The sequence below is a fragment of the Euprymna scolopes genome, chromosome 2, assembly GCF_053919585.1.
Source record: "Euprymna scolopes isolate OS-2025 chromosome 2, ASM5391958v1, whole genome shotgun sequence".
In the NCBI taxonomy this organism is placed as follows: Eukaryota; Metazoa; Mollusca; class Cephalopoda; order Sepiida; family Sepiolidae; genus Euprymna; species Euprymna scolopes.
Genome location: NC_136483.1, coordinates 25,089,378 through 25,107,426, shown reverse-complemented (window position 1 = coordinate 25,107,426; position 18,049 = coordinate 25,089,378). Strand labels below are relative to the sequence as shown.

The window sequence follows — 18,049 nt, the reverse complement described above, 5'->3', positions numbered from 1 at the left end:
CTAATCCCTCTCTTTGTCAATATTTACATCAATATATTTAAATCAAGACACTTGGCATACGTTTTATGTTCAACTGACCGTAATTCCCGCGTAACAAAGAGCGGATGGTATATAATCTTATCATAACAAAAAATGTTAGTTAATGTGAAATGTGGTAGTTCATGTCCAAACATGAACTTTTCTATTGCGTTGAAAATATGAATATATATAAGAAAGACTCTCGACTAAGAAAAATCATTGTCTTTTAAACTTTTAAAGTCAAATAAGAGCTGACGGCACCAAAACAATCATGAAGACGCACTTGCTGGCAGTTATTCTGTTAGTGGGTAAGTCATTTTTTTAATTTTTTTATTCAATGTAAACACAAACACTGTGATATTTTAAGTTTTCATAATCTCAAGCTATAATGAATCCATTTGTCTGTCTAATCGGAAAGGGACAAAACTGGAAGGGTTATTTAAGCTCTCTTCTAGAAACCTTTCGGTGTCTTACTTTTAAAGTTTGCCAGGAATGTATGGTGAGACTTTTCCAGTGTCGGGACGATTAATCAGAATCGTGATCCGGACTAGGAAAAATTTGGAATTTTCTGGTGTATCAAATTCGATAAAAGGTGTGTTTATTTCCGATGCTGAAAACTATTTTTTAATTATTTTCTTTTTATTTGCTTTTGTTCAAAACTTAATTTACGAGTTTCAATATTAATGAAAAAATGATAAATATTTATTAATTTTACGCAACCAGTAAAACAAGCATTTATAGATATTCTTTACACACAAATGTGCGTTTGCGAAAATATACGCGCATATTACATTGATTTTACGTTAATCCGAGAATTAAAAAAAAGAATAGATAAATATATAAAGATTGTAAAAGAACCCGAATCTCTAATTAGTTCGGAATCTGGAAAAAAAAGAATCGATATTTGTATCGAAATCTGGAAAAATATTGGAATCGACCCATCAGTTCTTTTTTTCCAGTCACAACATATTAAAGACAAAGCAAAATAATAACTGTTTATGCGCATGTTTAGTTGGCTCGAAATTAAATTCGGCCAAACTTTCATTGTTTTAAAAATTATGATGACAAATTGCAAAACTCGTATTATTAAACCTTTATGACTTGGTTGAACTTATTCGTTCAGTTGTAAATAAATGAATATGACGGCATAAATAAAGTGGGAATTGATTAAAACTCGCCTTGTACGTATTAGTTCAGTATCTAGATAGATGCCAGATACCTCCAGATTGCAACTGTCCATTGCTTACATTCAGTATGAGAGTGGAAGATTTCGTTTCTTGCATGAACACACTTTTCAAGCATTCTGGCTAATAATCAAGGTAAGTTTATGAAATGCAAAATTTTTCCAGTTTGAAGACAATCATAGTATAATTATCCTTTAAACTAACTGAAATTAACAATAAATATTTTTTAATCATCTACGTCCATAATTCAGGTCATAAAAGGTTAAATATATATTTTTTAAATAAACGTTAAGAAGTTCATTAAACATAGAATGTTCTATGATTTCTGAAAATTGGAACAAACAACATGAGAAACTAAGAATTTATATATTTGTATAGTGTTTAGAGTTCCTCAAAGATTTCAGGTAGAAGCTGAATGTGTTTGAACAAAGTTAAATAATAAAAAAAATTCTTGTCTTTTTCTCTCTTGCTTTCCCTCTCTGTCCTGCTCCAGCTAAGTCTACCGACCTGCTCCACAAATCCCAAAACCTCAACATGACAAATCTCCAAGAACAAGACACGAATAAACATAGAATCCCATCCTCCAACGTAGACCCCTACTACCAGGTCTCCTTCTCCAACGTCAGGGGTCTACATTTCAACTTTCCAGAAGTTGAAATACAATTACAGGAGACAAAACAGGACATATTCTTTCTAAGGGAAACTGGCATAGGGCCAACCACTTCCCTAGACGAATTCATAATTAAAGGGTACTCTAACTTAACATCTAAATCTGACCCCCAAGATCGCCATGGGCATGGAATATGTGCCTACATTAAAGATGGTTTTCCATGTGGTAAGGATATCTCCAGAGAAGACCCTAATTTACCTTATATGTGCTTCGGGGTTGCACTATCTTACACCACTGCATTTATATTTACTCTCTATCGCCCCCACAGCAGTAGGGTTACTATCCTTAAGAGCATATCTGAGAAAATTGACCACATCCTATCTGCTCACCCTTCAGCTAACATTCATATTTGTGGTGACTATAATGTCCATAATGTGGAATGGCTGACCCACTCAAATAAAACCGATGATTTTGACACTGCCTATGATCTCATTCAGATTGTTCATGAACCCGCCCGTGTACCTGATACTACCAGTCAGTATGCAAGCCTTCTAGACCTTTTCCTCACAACTTTCCCTGAGCTATGTTCATGTTCCATTCTATCTCCTCTGGGATCTTCCGACCACTCCGTTGTATCAGTTCAGATAAAAATGAAATGTAATAAGTCTTCAGACATACATCTCCACCGTAATGTATATCGATACTCTATGACTGACTGGGATAGCTTCCGTACATTTATATCAGATCTACCTCTGCATTCCATGTTTAAAAAGGAAGTGTCCTCTATAGTATCAGACCTGACCGAATGGTTAATTATAGGCATAGACCGATTCATACCATCCAAAAAATTCCAACAAAAACCTAACAGCCAGCCATGGTCCTCCCCTGAATATGCTGCTGCCATCGCGCACAGAAATCACTTTTTCCATAGCTACCAACATAATAGATGTACTGAGATTAAAGTTGCTTTCAGGACCGCCAGCAACCACTGTAAAAACATGCAAGAGAGCTATATGCTCAGTCCGTTAAATCTAAAGTAGCTGGACATCGGATTGGTTCCCACCAGTTCTGGCAAATAGCAAACAGGATCTTGAATAGAAGCGTGCGTTCTATCCCAACTATCATCAATGGACCTGAGGTCATCTCGTCAGAATATAACAAGGCCAGACTATTTGCCAAAAATTTTGCAACTAATTCTACCCTATGCAACGAAGGCCATCAACTCCTATAAGAGACAACACGCTATGCAACATACAAGTATCTGTGCGTGAGGTCGCCAAGCTAATCAAGAACCTTGATTCCAGTAAAGCAACTGGCCCTGACGGCATTCCAATCATTGTGCTAAAAAAGCTTCAACTAGAACTTGCTCCCATACTTACAAAACTCTTTAAGCGTTGCGTTAAAGAGAAGTGCTTCCCAACACTCTGGAAAACCTCATCAGTATGCCCTGTATCAAAGTCCTCTCCCTCTCACTACAGACCAATAAGTATCATGTGTGTCATGAGTAAGCTGCTGGAATCCATATTAAATAGAGAAGTTGTCAACCACCTCAGCAGAAATAACCTTCTTAGTGACATGCAATATGGTTTCCGTTCTGCAAGATCTAGAGCAGATGTGCTGTTATATCTCATAGGATTAGCGAATCTCTTGACAAAGGCTTCCTCTCTAGGGCAATTGCTCTTGATATATCAAAGGCCTTCGATAAGGTATGGCATAAGGGCCTACTTCACAAGATTTCCAGCTACGTTATAACTGGAAATGTTTTCTCGGTCATAAAATCAATTCTCTCCGATAGGCTCATAAGAGTAGTAGTTGATGATCAGAAATCAGAGGCCATCAATATTAATGCTGGAGTCCCTCAGGGGTCCATCCTAGGCCCAACTCTCTTCCTGATCTACATCAATTATCTCCTTAAACACTCATTCGTTTACATCTATGCTGATGACACGACCATCTATGGCAACACATCAAATGCTGATGACACGACCATCTATGGCAACACATCAAAGGCCGTAAATGACAACGTTTTCTCTAATTCTGTCTCCTCTGATCTTGAGTGCATGGTACAGTGGGGGAAGATGTGGCTGGTCACTTTTAATGCATCTAAAACCAAGCTTCTATCTTTACATCATCAACGCTCTGATTCCCATCTGGTATCAATTGAAATGGATGGCTCTCGTCTTAGGGAGGCTCCGCGTTTTGACAAGCTTCTGGGTTTGACCTTTTCTCCTGATCTGAAATTGAACACGTACATCAGGTCTGTTGCCAGGGACGCTGGAAAAATGGTGGGATCCTTCTACCGCTCCAGAAGATATCTCACTGCTGATGCAATTCTCTTTCTGTGTAAAAGCCAAGTGCGTCCAAGGATGGAGGACTGCTGCCACATCTGGACAGGAGCTGCTAAAAACAGTCTATACTGCCTGGACAGAGTGCAAAATATACTCTTTTCTCTTCCCTGCAACCTCTCTCCCACAGAAGAGACGTTGTGAGCCTGTCTTTGTTTTATCCTTATTTCCATGGCAAGTGCTCGTCTGAGCTCCAATCTCTCGTCCCCCCTCGCCAATCTTTCACGATAAACACCCGTCTGGCTGAAACTACTGTCAATAATTTTCCTCAGTCTTTATCTATGCCTAAATCCAAACGTAAATTCCATGAGCAGAGCTTCTTCTCAGAAGTGCACGCCTGTCGAACTCTCTTCCGTTTGCCTGTGTCCCACCTGACTATAACTTGGATGTCTTCAAATCCAACATAAACAAAAACCTGACAAACCGCCCCCTTAAGTAAGACACTCTATCAAATCTCCAATACTAATGATTACTACAATACAATCTCATTGATTACTGTACACGCAATAACCCTTATCCCTCAGTGGCCTATGGGCCTTGATAAATGGTAATCCCCATGTAAGAAAATGTACGAATACTTACTTTAATTTAATACTAAATACATCCTTTAGATACAACCTCAAAAATATATATTTTCAAATATTGAAAATAACATGAATATGGTGTGACAATGCTATATATATATATATATATATATATATATATATATATATATATATATATATGATGAAAATAATGGAAATAGTATTCCGACAAAATAGAGAAAAAAAAAGGAACAAACCGTATTATATGTTCATCAATGTTTCGTCTTTATTTCGAGACTTCCTCTGGATGAATGAGATTAAGAAACAAAAAAATACCAATACAAAATATTTGAAAATGTTTCACGTGCACAGTGTGACGCAGTTCTATTTCAGAGAAACGGAAAAAGACGTTGGAAATTCAACAAGGAGGGGAGGGCTGGCGCTGTTAAAGAGAAGAAAATTTTAGTGACGTCATATAGTTGTTAATGTAATTTTAAAACTATGAACGCAGTTAATATTCTTATTGGGAAAAAGATATATCTGTTGAAATTCAAATATAAGTTTGTAACACAAATGAAATGAGTGTTTTTTATGTAATTTATTGATTGAGATTATGTGTTAATTATTACAGGGGGTGTTTGAATGGTGTGAGAAAGTTAAACTGTGTCTACAGTTAAATAATGTTCTTTTAATAAAAGTTTACTTATTAATGGCGCTATGTTATAGAAACCTCCTCGTTGTTAAATTTATTTAAAATAAACAGCGCCGGAGACTTCTTGAATCTGCGCTTATCGCAATTTCAAGCACTATTAAACAATTAAGTTGGATCCATAGCCAGCGCTTTCCAGAGAGATACCTCTACCACCCTCAGGCATGTCGTAAAAATTATGTTTTTTTTATTTTCCTAATTTATAATTATATAATATACATATTTTAGTATCATGGTCAGTTGGTGGCTTATTATGAATTAGGTGGGTGGACTTTTTAATATTTTTTTATTTTTATTTTATTTTATGTTATATAGAGAGTATATTAATTTATTTTATATTTACATATGTACATAGTTAAAATTTAAAATCTGCCATCCTATGCATTTTAAAATATTTCGACTATATTCGTAATTGATATTATTGATCTGCGTTTTTTGTTTTGTTTTGTTTTTTTAATATACAATGCTTCGAGTATTTTTAGTCTATTAAGATTTTTCTCGCCTGGCAAAACCTTAGTGTTTTCTACCATGATTTTTCGGAATTCCGAATGATGGCAGCCATGTTTTCTCAAATGTTGCGATACCAAACTAGAGTCAAAGAAGTGGAGAGTTAATCTTCGCGACAATGTGTTTGTAGTATAACCTATGTAGTTAATATTATTAGAGATACATTCTCATAATGGACAGTTAAATTGGTAAACTACATTGTTTTTTTTCTAACAAGTTATTTGTCTGCGAAATGTTGTCTTTGATTCAAATATACTACCGCAATCAGCTACACAAGAACTCCAAAACTGATGAAAGTATTCTTAAAAATATGATCCGTCGATACGTAACTCCTAATGATAACAAAAAATAAAATGTATTATCTATTATAAAAAACTACAAACAACTAACCTCGTAATCAATATATATATATATATATATATATATATATATATATATATATATATATATATATATAATTATAAAACTCAAATGACCTTGTAACGAGTGATGTAACCCACTTTCCTGTTTACGACATCCGGTTGCGCATGCGCGCATAAACATTAAACAAATGAACAAAAATCGCTTCTTTTGCAGATTTTTATCGGCGCACTGAAATATTAACGTTATTATTTCGAAATTGTTATTTAACATGGGAAGAATGGGGGGTGTTTTACAACTATTCTTTATTACAAATATACTGTCGCTATTTTCTTACAAATAAACAACTTTAACCCGTTGCCAAACTTAGGAACTGTTGTAGTAAAGCCAAGACTACTACTACTACTACTACTACTACTACTACTACTACTACTACTCTCTATCCGTCCCTTTTCCTTCCTTCCTTCTTTTTTTATTTTTTCTTTACATTTCTAAATACAAAATAGTTGTGTGAGAACGGTGAATTTGGTGACACATTTACTAATCTGTTTCAATATTAGTTTTATTTTATTTTATTTATTTAGGTTTTATTTTTTTGCTTCAGGTTTTATTAATTATTTGTTTTTAGATTTTAAGTTTCTATAACTTGGTTGAAGGATTCTAATATGAGTTTTCCATTCATATATTTCTCATCGGTAGGTTCATGTGCGTTTTTGCTGGTAAATGACTTTCGTTGGCGTTCGATTAGTTGGAAAATTATGTTTAATTTTCGATTTTTGAGAGATTATTCGGAAAATAGGTAACTTTACATGAATAGGGAAGATTTTTCAGTGATCCGTTTCTGTTATATAAAAAAAATATTTTCTTTACGTCACAAGTGTCACGCTCATACAGGAATTCCATAGCTAATATAACATACTAACCCAACGGGTCACGTGTAGTCTAGTAGCTTAATCGCCATATATATTTTATAAATTAGTGGATGAAACGCCGAATATTCAGTGTAGCTTAATCGCCATATATATTTTATAAATTCACTGTATATTTTATAAATTACTATATATATATATATATATATATATATATATATATATATATATATATATATATATATATATAACTGAACGTCTCTGTGTGTGTGTCTGGTCACGAATAGGCTCCTATATGGTTAACTATTAAAGAAAACTGATCACATATAATTATACAAGTTGTATCGAGACACAGGAATGGATATGTTTGATCTGGCATAATGATGATTCATTAAAATTGTGGGGTCTGCGTACGCGCCTGATCCACAAAGTATGGAAATAAAAAATTAAAAAAAAAATGTTTACAAGTGTTTTTGATATAGATGTACATAATAATAATTTGATAAGTATGTTTTAACTTGAATAAGGATGGTATAATAAAATTGTGGAGTCTGCGTTCGCGCCTGGCCTCCATAGAATGGAAATAGGCACAAACTTTAATAAAGACTTTTCATATCTATATGCGTAAGTATACTTTGATAATTATGTTTCAGTTTGAAGAAATATGGTATAATAAAATTATGGAGGTGTTCGTTCACACCTGACCTCCATAGAATGGAAATATGTCACAAAGTTTAACAAGGTTTTTTAATATAGATCAACAGAATCATGTGATAAATATTTCAGTGTGAACAGGTATGGTATCAGAAATTATGGGGGTTCTCTATTTTATTTTTACTTTCATCATATTTTGCTTTGGTTTTGATACTCCCAAATTCGAAGGTATCTCTTTACAACCCTTCCTTTTTATAACCTATCATACTTTTATAAATCAGAGTCCATTTTCTGTAGGCTGTTTTTGAACCCAGTGAACGACGGGTACTTTTGCTAGTATATGTATATATATATACATATATATATATATATATATATATATATATATATATATATATATTGAGTAAAATGATTGATTATTTATAATTAAAATTAAAAATTAAAAATCTGTTTCACAAGGAAGAACAAACAAAATCAATAAATTGTACGATCGTTTCGGAAATAATGTTTTTATTGAGACAGACAATACGTCTTGACAATAATTTTATCATAAGATTTTATAAAACAAAGTCTCTTCATCAGCTAAAAGAGTGGGGTTGTGTTTAAAGACACCAAAAACAAAACAAGCATTTTTTTTTTAAGTAAAGCAGATATATCCTTTAATCGTCCGCCTTTAAAGCCCGTAAGTATCATCGTCAATGAATTCATTGAGATGTTAAATGTATATATCTACATTATAACGAACACTGTTTTCTTTTAATTAATGAATATACATATATATATATATATATTAAAATAGAATGAAAACACCCCTACCCTTATTTCAAAAGAGCCAGCCCCCCCCCCCTCCCCCGCATACACATTAGTAACGACCTCGGACCACAGCCGCCTTCCTAAGGAAGCAAATAACCCCAAAATACTATAAAACAATATACACATTCCCAAACCAATAAAAGCAAACACACACACGCACACACACGCGCACACACACACATAAACACACACACACGCACACACACACACACACGCACACACACACACACACACCCTACCCCACCCTAAAGGAAAAGAAAAAAAACATTAGCAGAAAGAGATAGCGACTACAGCTAGGCCATCGTCTCCCTGGACAAGCCCAATAAAAAAGCAATAAAAATTCAGCATACCAATGAATAATAAACACGTACAAGCCTCCACCCCTTGGAAAAACTTCAAATTAACTACGAAAATCGCTATTTTTACACATTTTAAAATAATTTCTGACGAGGACGCATCACAGACCGTCTGAAACGCGCGTAAACGCTTTCAATGACTTAAAAACATTATTACAATGATCCAAACATAATTCTCAATGAAAAACCAAGACACGGAATAATAAAATAATGTTAAAAAATACACATTGTTGGTGACTACTCCCTTATTTAAATATATATATATATATATATATATATATATATATGTGTGTGTGTGTGTGGGTGTGTGTGTGTGTGTGTGCGTGTTATCGTATAATCCTTAATTAAGTATTTTGGATGATATCAGTATAACAATTAGATTGGTGTCAGATTCTAAGTATTATTAAAGTTTTATTGTTCCAAATTTTTCGAAACAAGCAAAATAGCTGTATTTGGTGGAATGGCGCAACACAATCACCCTACTCTCGTTACACATCTATATATGGCTTTGTAATATTTTAAGATAGGATGAGTAAATATCGATAGCAGAATATCGATATTAGTCATTTAATTAGCATCAGCATTATCTTTATCGAATGGCAACTTTCCAAAAAATGTTTTTAACTGTCTTCTCTTGCTTTTCTTTTTTTTTTGCTTTTTTTTTTTTTTGTATTTTTATCAATGGGTGTCTTTATACTTGTTATTAATATAAATGAAACTCTTCATAGTTCCTTTTTTTTGTCAAGACTCCACACTGTTTTGCAAATGCTAAAAGCTGATGTGTTAGAAACGGATGCTGTTGACCAATCAAATGAAAGCCAGCTGACGTTAGTCAACCTATCGGCATGTTCCATGCCGTTTAATTGGCACTATACAAATCATATTAGAATGTTGTGTGTATTTAATATATACAAATATGTTTGTCTCAAATAATTTCCTAAAAGGATTGTTTTCTGATGCTTTTACAGCTCCGTATATATATATATATATATATATATATATATATATATATATATATATATATATATATATATATATATGAATAAAAAATCAATACGAAAAATATATGAATGTTTATATCTTTTCTGTATTTATTTCCTGTGTGTTGACGTGTAGGAATACAAAAAGTCTTGTGAAAAAAACAAGAATGTTTCCTTCAAAAGCACATATTTTCGACCGATCCTTCGATCTTCCTCAGTGTGAATGATAGAAAACATGAGTGAGCAGGCAGAGTTAGCAGCGGGGGGAAGGGGCACGGGTATAGCCATTAAGGTAAAGATCTATCTGAATATATACATGTTAACGGGGCCGAATTTTAATTAAAAGAGGATTATTATATATAATATAGCATTGATAAATTACATTTACCATCCAAAACAAATGCTTTGACGATGATACTTACGACTTTTAGAAGCTGAATCATTAAAAGATACATCTGCCTTACCTAAAAAAAAAAAATACTAGTTTTATTTTTTGGTGTCTTTAAAAAAAACCAACCAATATTTTTGCTGATGAGGAGACTTTGTTTCAAAAAACTATATGATAAAATTATTGTCCAAGACTTATTGTCCATCTCAATAAAAACATCGTTTCCGAAACGATCGTACAATTTATTGATTTGTTTGTTCTTCCTTATGAAACCGATTTTTCATTTTTAATTTTAATTTTTAATTATAAATTATCAATCATCTTACTCTCTCTCTCTCTCTCTCTCTATATATATATATATATATATATATGTGTGTGTGTGTGTGTGTGTGTGTGTGTGTGTGTGTGTGTGTGTGTGTGTGTGTTTGTGTGTGCGTGTGTGTGTGAGTGTGCGTGCGTGCGTGCGTATATATCGCTTATGAAAAAACAATTAAACCCTTATAAAGTTGATTCTTCATTAATCGTTAAAACAAATGTTAAAAATACGTGGAAATTTAGAGGACTGAATGAAGTTCATTCAGTTCTGTAAAAGCTACCGTAATACTTTCAAACTATCATTAAGCTTCGGATTTTTTAATTTCGCGAAGCAATAAATCTATAGAGTGAGATAAAAGATGAACTTCTGTTACAATATTTTTGCATATTCTTTTAGAAAATCATCGCAAATCTTATTTAGACACACAAAAATAAAAAATAATTGATTCAAACCCCTTTTTAAAATTATTTACATGTGTTATCCATCGAGACAAAATTGCGGTGAATAGTGTTATTTATTTTATTTTTATTATTTTTATTTTTTTTTTTAATTTAAAATTTCATATTCTGTTAAAAATAGTAGTAAAGATATTGTTCTGCTTTTCAAAATTCAGGATTTTGTCTTTCTGGGAAAAAGATTTGCTCAAGAATAATGGATTTTAATAGATTGCAATTTGTTTAAAAATAAAACCTTGGTTTTTCTTATGTTTCTTGACCGTGCCTATAAGTTACAATCAGAACTCTTTAGTCCAATTACATCTCTTTTTCATAAAAGATGGCGTTATTTAAACTTTGCTCTGTGGTACGGCGAAGATTATTTAACGATTGTTACCAAGCACTGCGACGATTTCAAGTTAGCGGAATTATCGGCAGATGATTTCAAATATCTCATTTTGCGCAAGGGCTGATGTCTACAAAAAATGCTGAGATGAGACAAAGAGTACTAGGAAAACTTGAAAACGAATATAATCTCACGTTACAGAAACTTGCAGAGGATTGCCAAAATGTTTAAGCATGAGAAATGACTCAAAGTTGGGTGTAGCTTACGTCAAAAAACTAAAGTACACTTCTAAAAATGACGACTCAAAAGAAGAGAAAAACGAATATGTCCCGTCTTAGTGTAAAACAAATGATTATTTTTATTAAAACCAAAATAAAAATGGCTACCCACAGGTGAAAAATAGACGGACTTTTCAAAAACAAGAAAAATTACTCCCTAAACCGTGTTACCGATGCGCCGAGCAGCATTGGGACAAGTTCTGTACATTTCGAACAAAAATTGTCAAAATTGTGGCAAACTTGTTCCCAAAAAATGTCGCATTGTCAAAATAGAAAAATAGAGCCAGACATACAAAATTTAGCGTAAAGTTTGACGAGAATTTACGCGAATACATAAAATAAATAAAATACTGTAATTATGACAATTACGTAAAGATATTTTATACAACCGTGAAATTACAGATAGACACTGGATATGATCTTTCAATTATAAATTTATATACGTGGAAAAAAACTGAACAGACCGTTTTTTGCAAAAAAAACAAAAAAAAAACTAAAATAAGCACGTACGGTGACTGACAACAAGAACGAGACTATTAAAAATTGAAAGCGTACGTTCTAAAAAAAACTTCAGATCTACTTGGTTTGAACTGAATGAATAGTTTTACACTTTGAAATTTATCAGCCACGATTTTAATCAGAAAATATATAAGCTGAAGAATGTTAGAGAAACGAAAACTCACCGTACCTTCAAAATAAACTATTCATAAAAACAACCAAATATTTTAAAAATAAATTGTATACAACAAATCAAGGAAGTCAATAAAGAGAATATTTCGAGAAATGACGAAACAACAATTAAAACGTGAGCAGAAAGTAACAGTATCGCAAATAGTTGAATAAAAAGATGTTTTGTTTAACGCAAACAAAAAGAGGTTGAAGCGTTCAGAAAAATTCAAAAACTACATTTAACGTCCCAATTAATGCATTGACGATGATACATACGGGCTTTAAAGTCGGACGAATAAAAGATATATCTGCCTTACTTAAAAAATGCTAGTTTTATTTTTGGTGTCTTTAAACCCGAACCCACTCTTTTTGCTGATGAAGAGACTTTGTTTTATAAAATTAAATGATAAAATTATTGTGCAAGATGTCTCAATAAAAACATTGTTTCTGAAACGATCGTACAATTTATTGATTTTGTTTGTTCTTCCTTGTGAAACCGATTCATAATTTTTAATTTTAATTATAAATTATCAATCATTTTACTCAACATTAAAATATCTCTAGAATATCTATGGCTATCGAGCTTATTATATATCTACATTACAACGAACACTGTGTTCTTTTAATTGTATTAATGCATTTACTAATACATTAAAATAAACTCTGCTCTTTAGACTCTTGTTCTAATCCCCTTAATATATATATATATATATATATATAGCATAAAAAATGCAAGCATGAAAAGTAATACGGTTAAGATTAAACTTAAAAGTAAAAGGACTAGTTGTTTAAACTGAAAAAGAAAAAAAAACAAGATATTCTAGTAAAAAATATAATACATTTATAACTTAAAATATTGCAGCATTAAGGATTTTTTTAAAATTCAATTTAACATTATATAATCAATTCTTAATACTGCAATATTTTAAGTTATATATATATGTGTGTGTGTGTGTGTGTGTGTGTGTGTGTGTGTGTGTGTGTGTGTGTGTGTGTGTACAGAAGACGAGCGGATTGAGTCCAAAAGTATCCTGTATATCCGCCTTTTTAGCCAACTGTATCGATGCTTATATCAAAACTTGTTTTTAGAATTTTCTCCTTGGAAATGTTCCAAACAGCAAATATATAGCAAAGCATATTTCAACATAGAAAACGAACTGAACGGATGATAGAAAACGAATCGTTACATTAGTGTGGTTCTCTTGCCAGTTAGCTTTTTTCTTTTACGAAAAAGAATCTTGTTCTTTAAACTATTCGGCTATTGTCGATATTTATTAAATCGGAAATATGCACGAATACGAATGGTTTTCACATGTGAACATTGCGCGATCAACTAAGAAACTATTTAAGTCTGTTTTCGAGTGTCTGTGCTTTTCTCTTACGTAAAACCATTAATTGGATTATCTAAAAATATTAATATTCTAATAGTACATGGGAGCTCAATAGTTGAAACTAAACTGAATCTAAAGCCACGATGGCTACATACAGATAGATGTAATATATTTTGATACGGGTTATCTATTTTATTTATGTAATCATTGATATCAAGATATTGCATGATAGCAAAGTGTTCCTTGTTAATTGTGCTTACAATGTTCTATCTGGCACTAGATTTAAATTAAGATAAGAATGATTCCTTCTCTATGCAAATTGTAATGATTAAGTCACATTACTTTTGTATTCTTAATATCAGGGGCATTGAATGCACTACTGAAACATGTTTATTAAACTTTCATGACATTAGGTTGGTGCAAAAAAATGTCGTTTTTTTTAACGTCCAAGTATATATAAAAAACGAGCATAAAGGTCTACTCCACAAAATCTCCAGCTACGGTATAGCTGGAAACGTCTTTTCAGTTATTAAATCATTTCTCTCTGATAGATCCTATAAGACCAGTGGTTGATGGGCAAAAATCTGAAGCTCACATTATTAATGCTGGAGTCACCAACCTAATACTTTTTAAAAAATTCTCTTTCAGTTTTGGAAGACAATGGGTGCCGTCTTCAACTGCATCGCTCCTAAACCAACATTGCTTGAGTGTATTGGTAAGAAGTTCAAATCAATTGGAAACAATGGCATTGCAAGCTGAAATTTCTCCAAGACAAGTTGCGCAACTAAGACCTGAGAATCTAGCTTGCTCTACTATTTATTATATAGCTGCATGGAGAAGATATGGATTTATACGTTATCAAGGTTTTAGTAACATTTATCTCCTATTGTCGATAGAAGTTAAACTTGCCATTACATTTGGCATATGTAACCAATGCACCGTACCATTTTATTTCCTAATGATACGTAAAGAATATCTGAATAGGATATAAATAAACGTATTATCAACCTGAAATATAATTAATCATTTTAAGATGTTCAAAACGAGTCTTAAATTAAAGGCATATATTGGCGTCTTTTAAAATGGTCTCAGGACGGATTTATATTATTGCAGCATTCTTAATGACTCATTACAAATAGAAAAAAGTCCAAACTAAAACACTGTAATTATGACAATTACGTGTAAAATCTTCTTAATGTAAAGGTGGTGTATTCATTTATTTCTTACTAGCAAGACCCGTTAACCGACGTTGCCCAGTGGAAGTACGCCCCATCTTCGTAAAAAGTTTAAGTACGGCTGTTGTTGGTAATGTCCAATACCAACCTTCAAAGCCCAACTTCCTCATGTTAAGAACGGCTTTTGGAATGGACACTCGTAACATCCTAGATACGAGAACTGCTTAATGTTTTACTTCTTATAAACGATGCTAAAACTTTTGAGAATTGATAATTTATACTATTTGGATTGTTTGTCATCAATTTCTATTCTCGCGATGTATCGGCCAGTGTGACCTTTGGCCTTTAGATGTGTCTTGCAAACGCGGGATTGTTTATGTCAAAATCGGAAATTTGTACATTATTTCGAACTGAACGTTTGATTTAATTCACGATAAACTTTTCTAAACTATCACTTAGCACTTTATCCGTGATGCCACAATCTTCAGTACATGCGATGCTAAAATATATTAACAATTATTTCAGACTTTTACACACTCATAGTTGATAGAAACAAGAATCAAGAGTTCAGTTTTGCACTTAAGGAAATTTTACCTTTAGTAATAAAGTCACTAAATTTATATTCAACATTTAAAACATGTATTACTTTTCTCTGCCCCGTCCATGACCTGGTCGAATTTTATGCTCTAACCTCGACAGAATTTGAACTCGACACGCCGAGACCAAATTTAGCGTCTGTAACTACTGTACCACACCATTTCCATTATGCTAAGTATGACTGAATTAGGTAAAATAAGCAAATTCTAAAATTTGGAAAAAATATTTTAACTGTTTAAGACCTTCAAATCGGATCTCATATTAACATGGTCCCAGAATGGGATTATATAATTACAGCACAATTAAAAGATCTTTAGCAGTCGAAAAGAATCTAAGCAAAAACGTTAATCAAAGCCACTTAAATTATTAAGATTATGAAGAAAAAGAAAGATTTAGGGTTTCTGTAATGTATTATACTTCCAAAATCTTTTGATGATCGATAATTTGTATTATTTTGGATTAATCAGACTGCTGTAATCACCTTCTTATTTTACAATGTTTCGGCCAATTTAAGCTTCGACATTCTTCAAATGCGTTTTGCCGAACCCGAGAATTTTTATGGCAAATTCGTTAATTATTTTTCACCGCTCCTTCATAACAGGGTAGAATTTCAAGCCGAAAACGCCATCAATTTAAATCTTACAAAAGATGCATTTATTGGAAATTATCTGTATCTATTTCAAGTTGTCCGGTGATATTTTTATTTTAATTATTTGTTTTTATTTTTAAACCATACTATTTGCTTGTTTTTATAAAATTATAATTATATTAATAAAAGGGTTTCCAAAATTGAATTGAAGGTTTAAGGTAGTTTGCTCATGAAGATTTTAATCGGATTTTCTTAACAAAAGTTTTTATGGCAATGTCGTTTTAATCTCGATGAATAAAACTCTTGCAAACAAACAAAGTCGAAAAGACTTCATTTGTTTAAGAATGTTGAAGCCAGAAATGAATTTCTATTCGCTATATTATACCGATAGAGAGCAGCCGCTTGTATCATATTCTGATAAGTAAGATCGCTTGTAACAGTTCATTAAGATAACAAAAATTATTTCCAATGAAGAAATAAATAGGTTAATATTTATTTAAAATGATAGCTCTGAAAACTGGACTATATAGAAGAATGTATAATTTTCTTGCTTCCGAATCGTCTTTAAGATTTCGAGGGGCTACGAAAAAATACATTATATTTTAGCAACTATTAATAAAATATTAAAATAGCTTACATTTTCCGTGGAACTAGCATTCACTTAGTACGATAAATTTCCATAACTGAATATGTTATTTAAATTTCCGTTCTATTTTAAGCGATTTTATTACGATAAATAATCGAATAACGGAAAATAAATAAAAGGAAATTAAGTCATTGTAGAAGTCACGTAGTCGCGAGAAAAACACGCACACATAGACACATCAAGTGGTCTTTTGATTTTTATTTATATAAAGATATGTTTGTGCACAATATATCCGTAAATATATTTTCAACTCGTGCATAGATTTCTTTGCACAGTATGCCTTTATGTAGAACTGGGCGAATATTTACAGTTTCATACGCTAAATTTATTACCCATGCGATATCGAACAACGTTGTTGAAAAGGCGAAATTCAAAAATCCATAATGGACACAATAACAGGGACCCTACAAATCAACAGGCGTACATGTAGTGGCGATGATTGTCGGTGTGGTGTACCATTGTGTACTGGCAATTCGTAGTTCACCACCATAATAATTGCACACACACACACACACACACACACACACACACACATATATATATATATATATATATATATATATATATATATATGTGTGTGTGTGTGTGTGTGTGTGTGTTATAGAAAATCAGAAAAACACATCGGTATAATCAGTTTCAAATCCAACATTATGAAAAAGTTATGAAAATATAAGGCAATTAAACTACACAGAATTTTCCGTGTTTAATCCTCGTAGGAAATCGTCAGGCAAATATTCTGTATTTTAGCCTGAAAAATTGCAACGAGGATCAACGCGAAAAAATTTTGTATAGTTTCATTCCCATATATTTTTATAAGTTACTATCTTGGTTTACTCATGTATTGAGAATTTTAAAGTAAATTACTGAAAATATTTAAAATATATTTTCTTATAAGATTTTATGTAGATTCATGTCGATTTTTTAAATTTCACACAATATTCTTTGCATCGAAATGCCTCTGATGAGTATCAAAATTGATAATCGAAAAAAATAAATATAAAAAAACAGTTCAATTTTGACGAAAGTTAACACTCTGATACAGACTAACATTATAAGTGCATTTTGGAACTTTTATCACCGCACAAGCAAAAGGGGCCGGTATATAAAATCAACGGTTGTTTCTTTGGTAAGGCAGGGACGCGTTCGTAATGAATGTTCTTGTGTAGAGCACAGTTAAACCATGCATTTTAAACTTTAATTCGAGCCAATGACTATAAATAATTTCATAAAATCAGCTGTACGTTCATTATAATGCAATGTAGACTACACTGTATTATGGATCAAGTGACTGCGGGAAGGCATGTAAAACTTCCTTCCGGTGCAATGTGGTGGGTTGCCAACTAAAACAGGC

General features: G+C 32.4%; 1 protein-coding gene across 1 annotated transcript in view; it reads left to right on the top strand.

Annotated features, from left to right (window-relative positions):
- The first annotated feature begins 230 nt into the window (after positions 1 to 230).
- LOC145241428 (chymotrypsinogen A-like) overlaps positions 231 to 18,049 on the top strand; it is a 171,733-nt gene continuing 153,914 nt past the window's right edge. Inside the window, exon 1 of the mRNA XM_080104381.1 lies at positions 231 to 326. Coding sequence (XP_079960507.1) covers positions 290 to 326 — 37 coding nt within the window. The 5' untranslated portion in view covers positions 231 to 289. The remainder of the gene's footprint in view (positions 327 to 18,049) is intronic.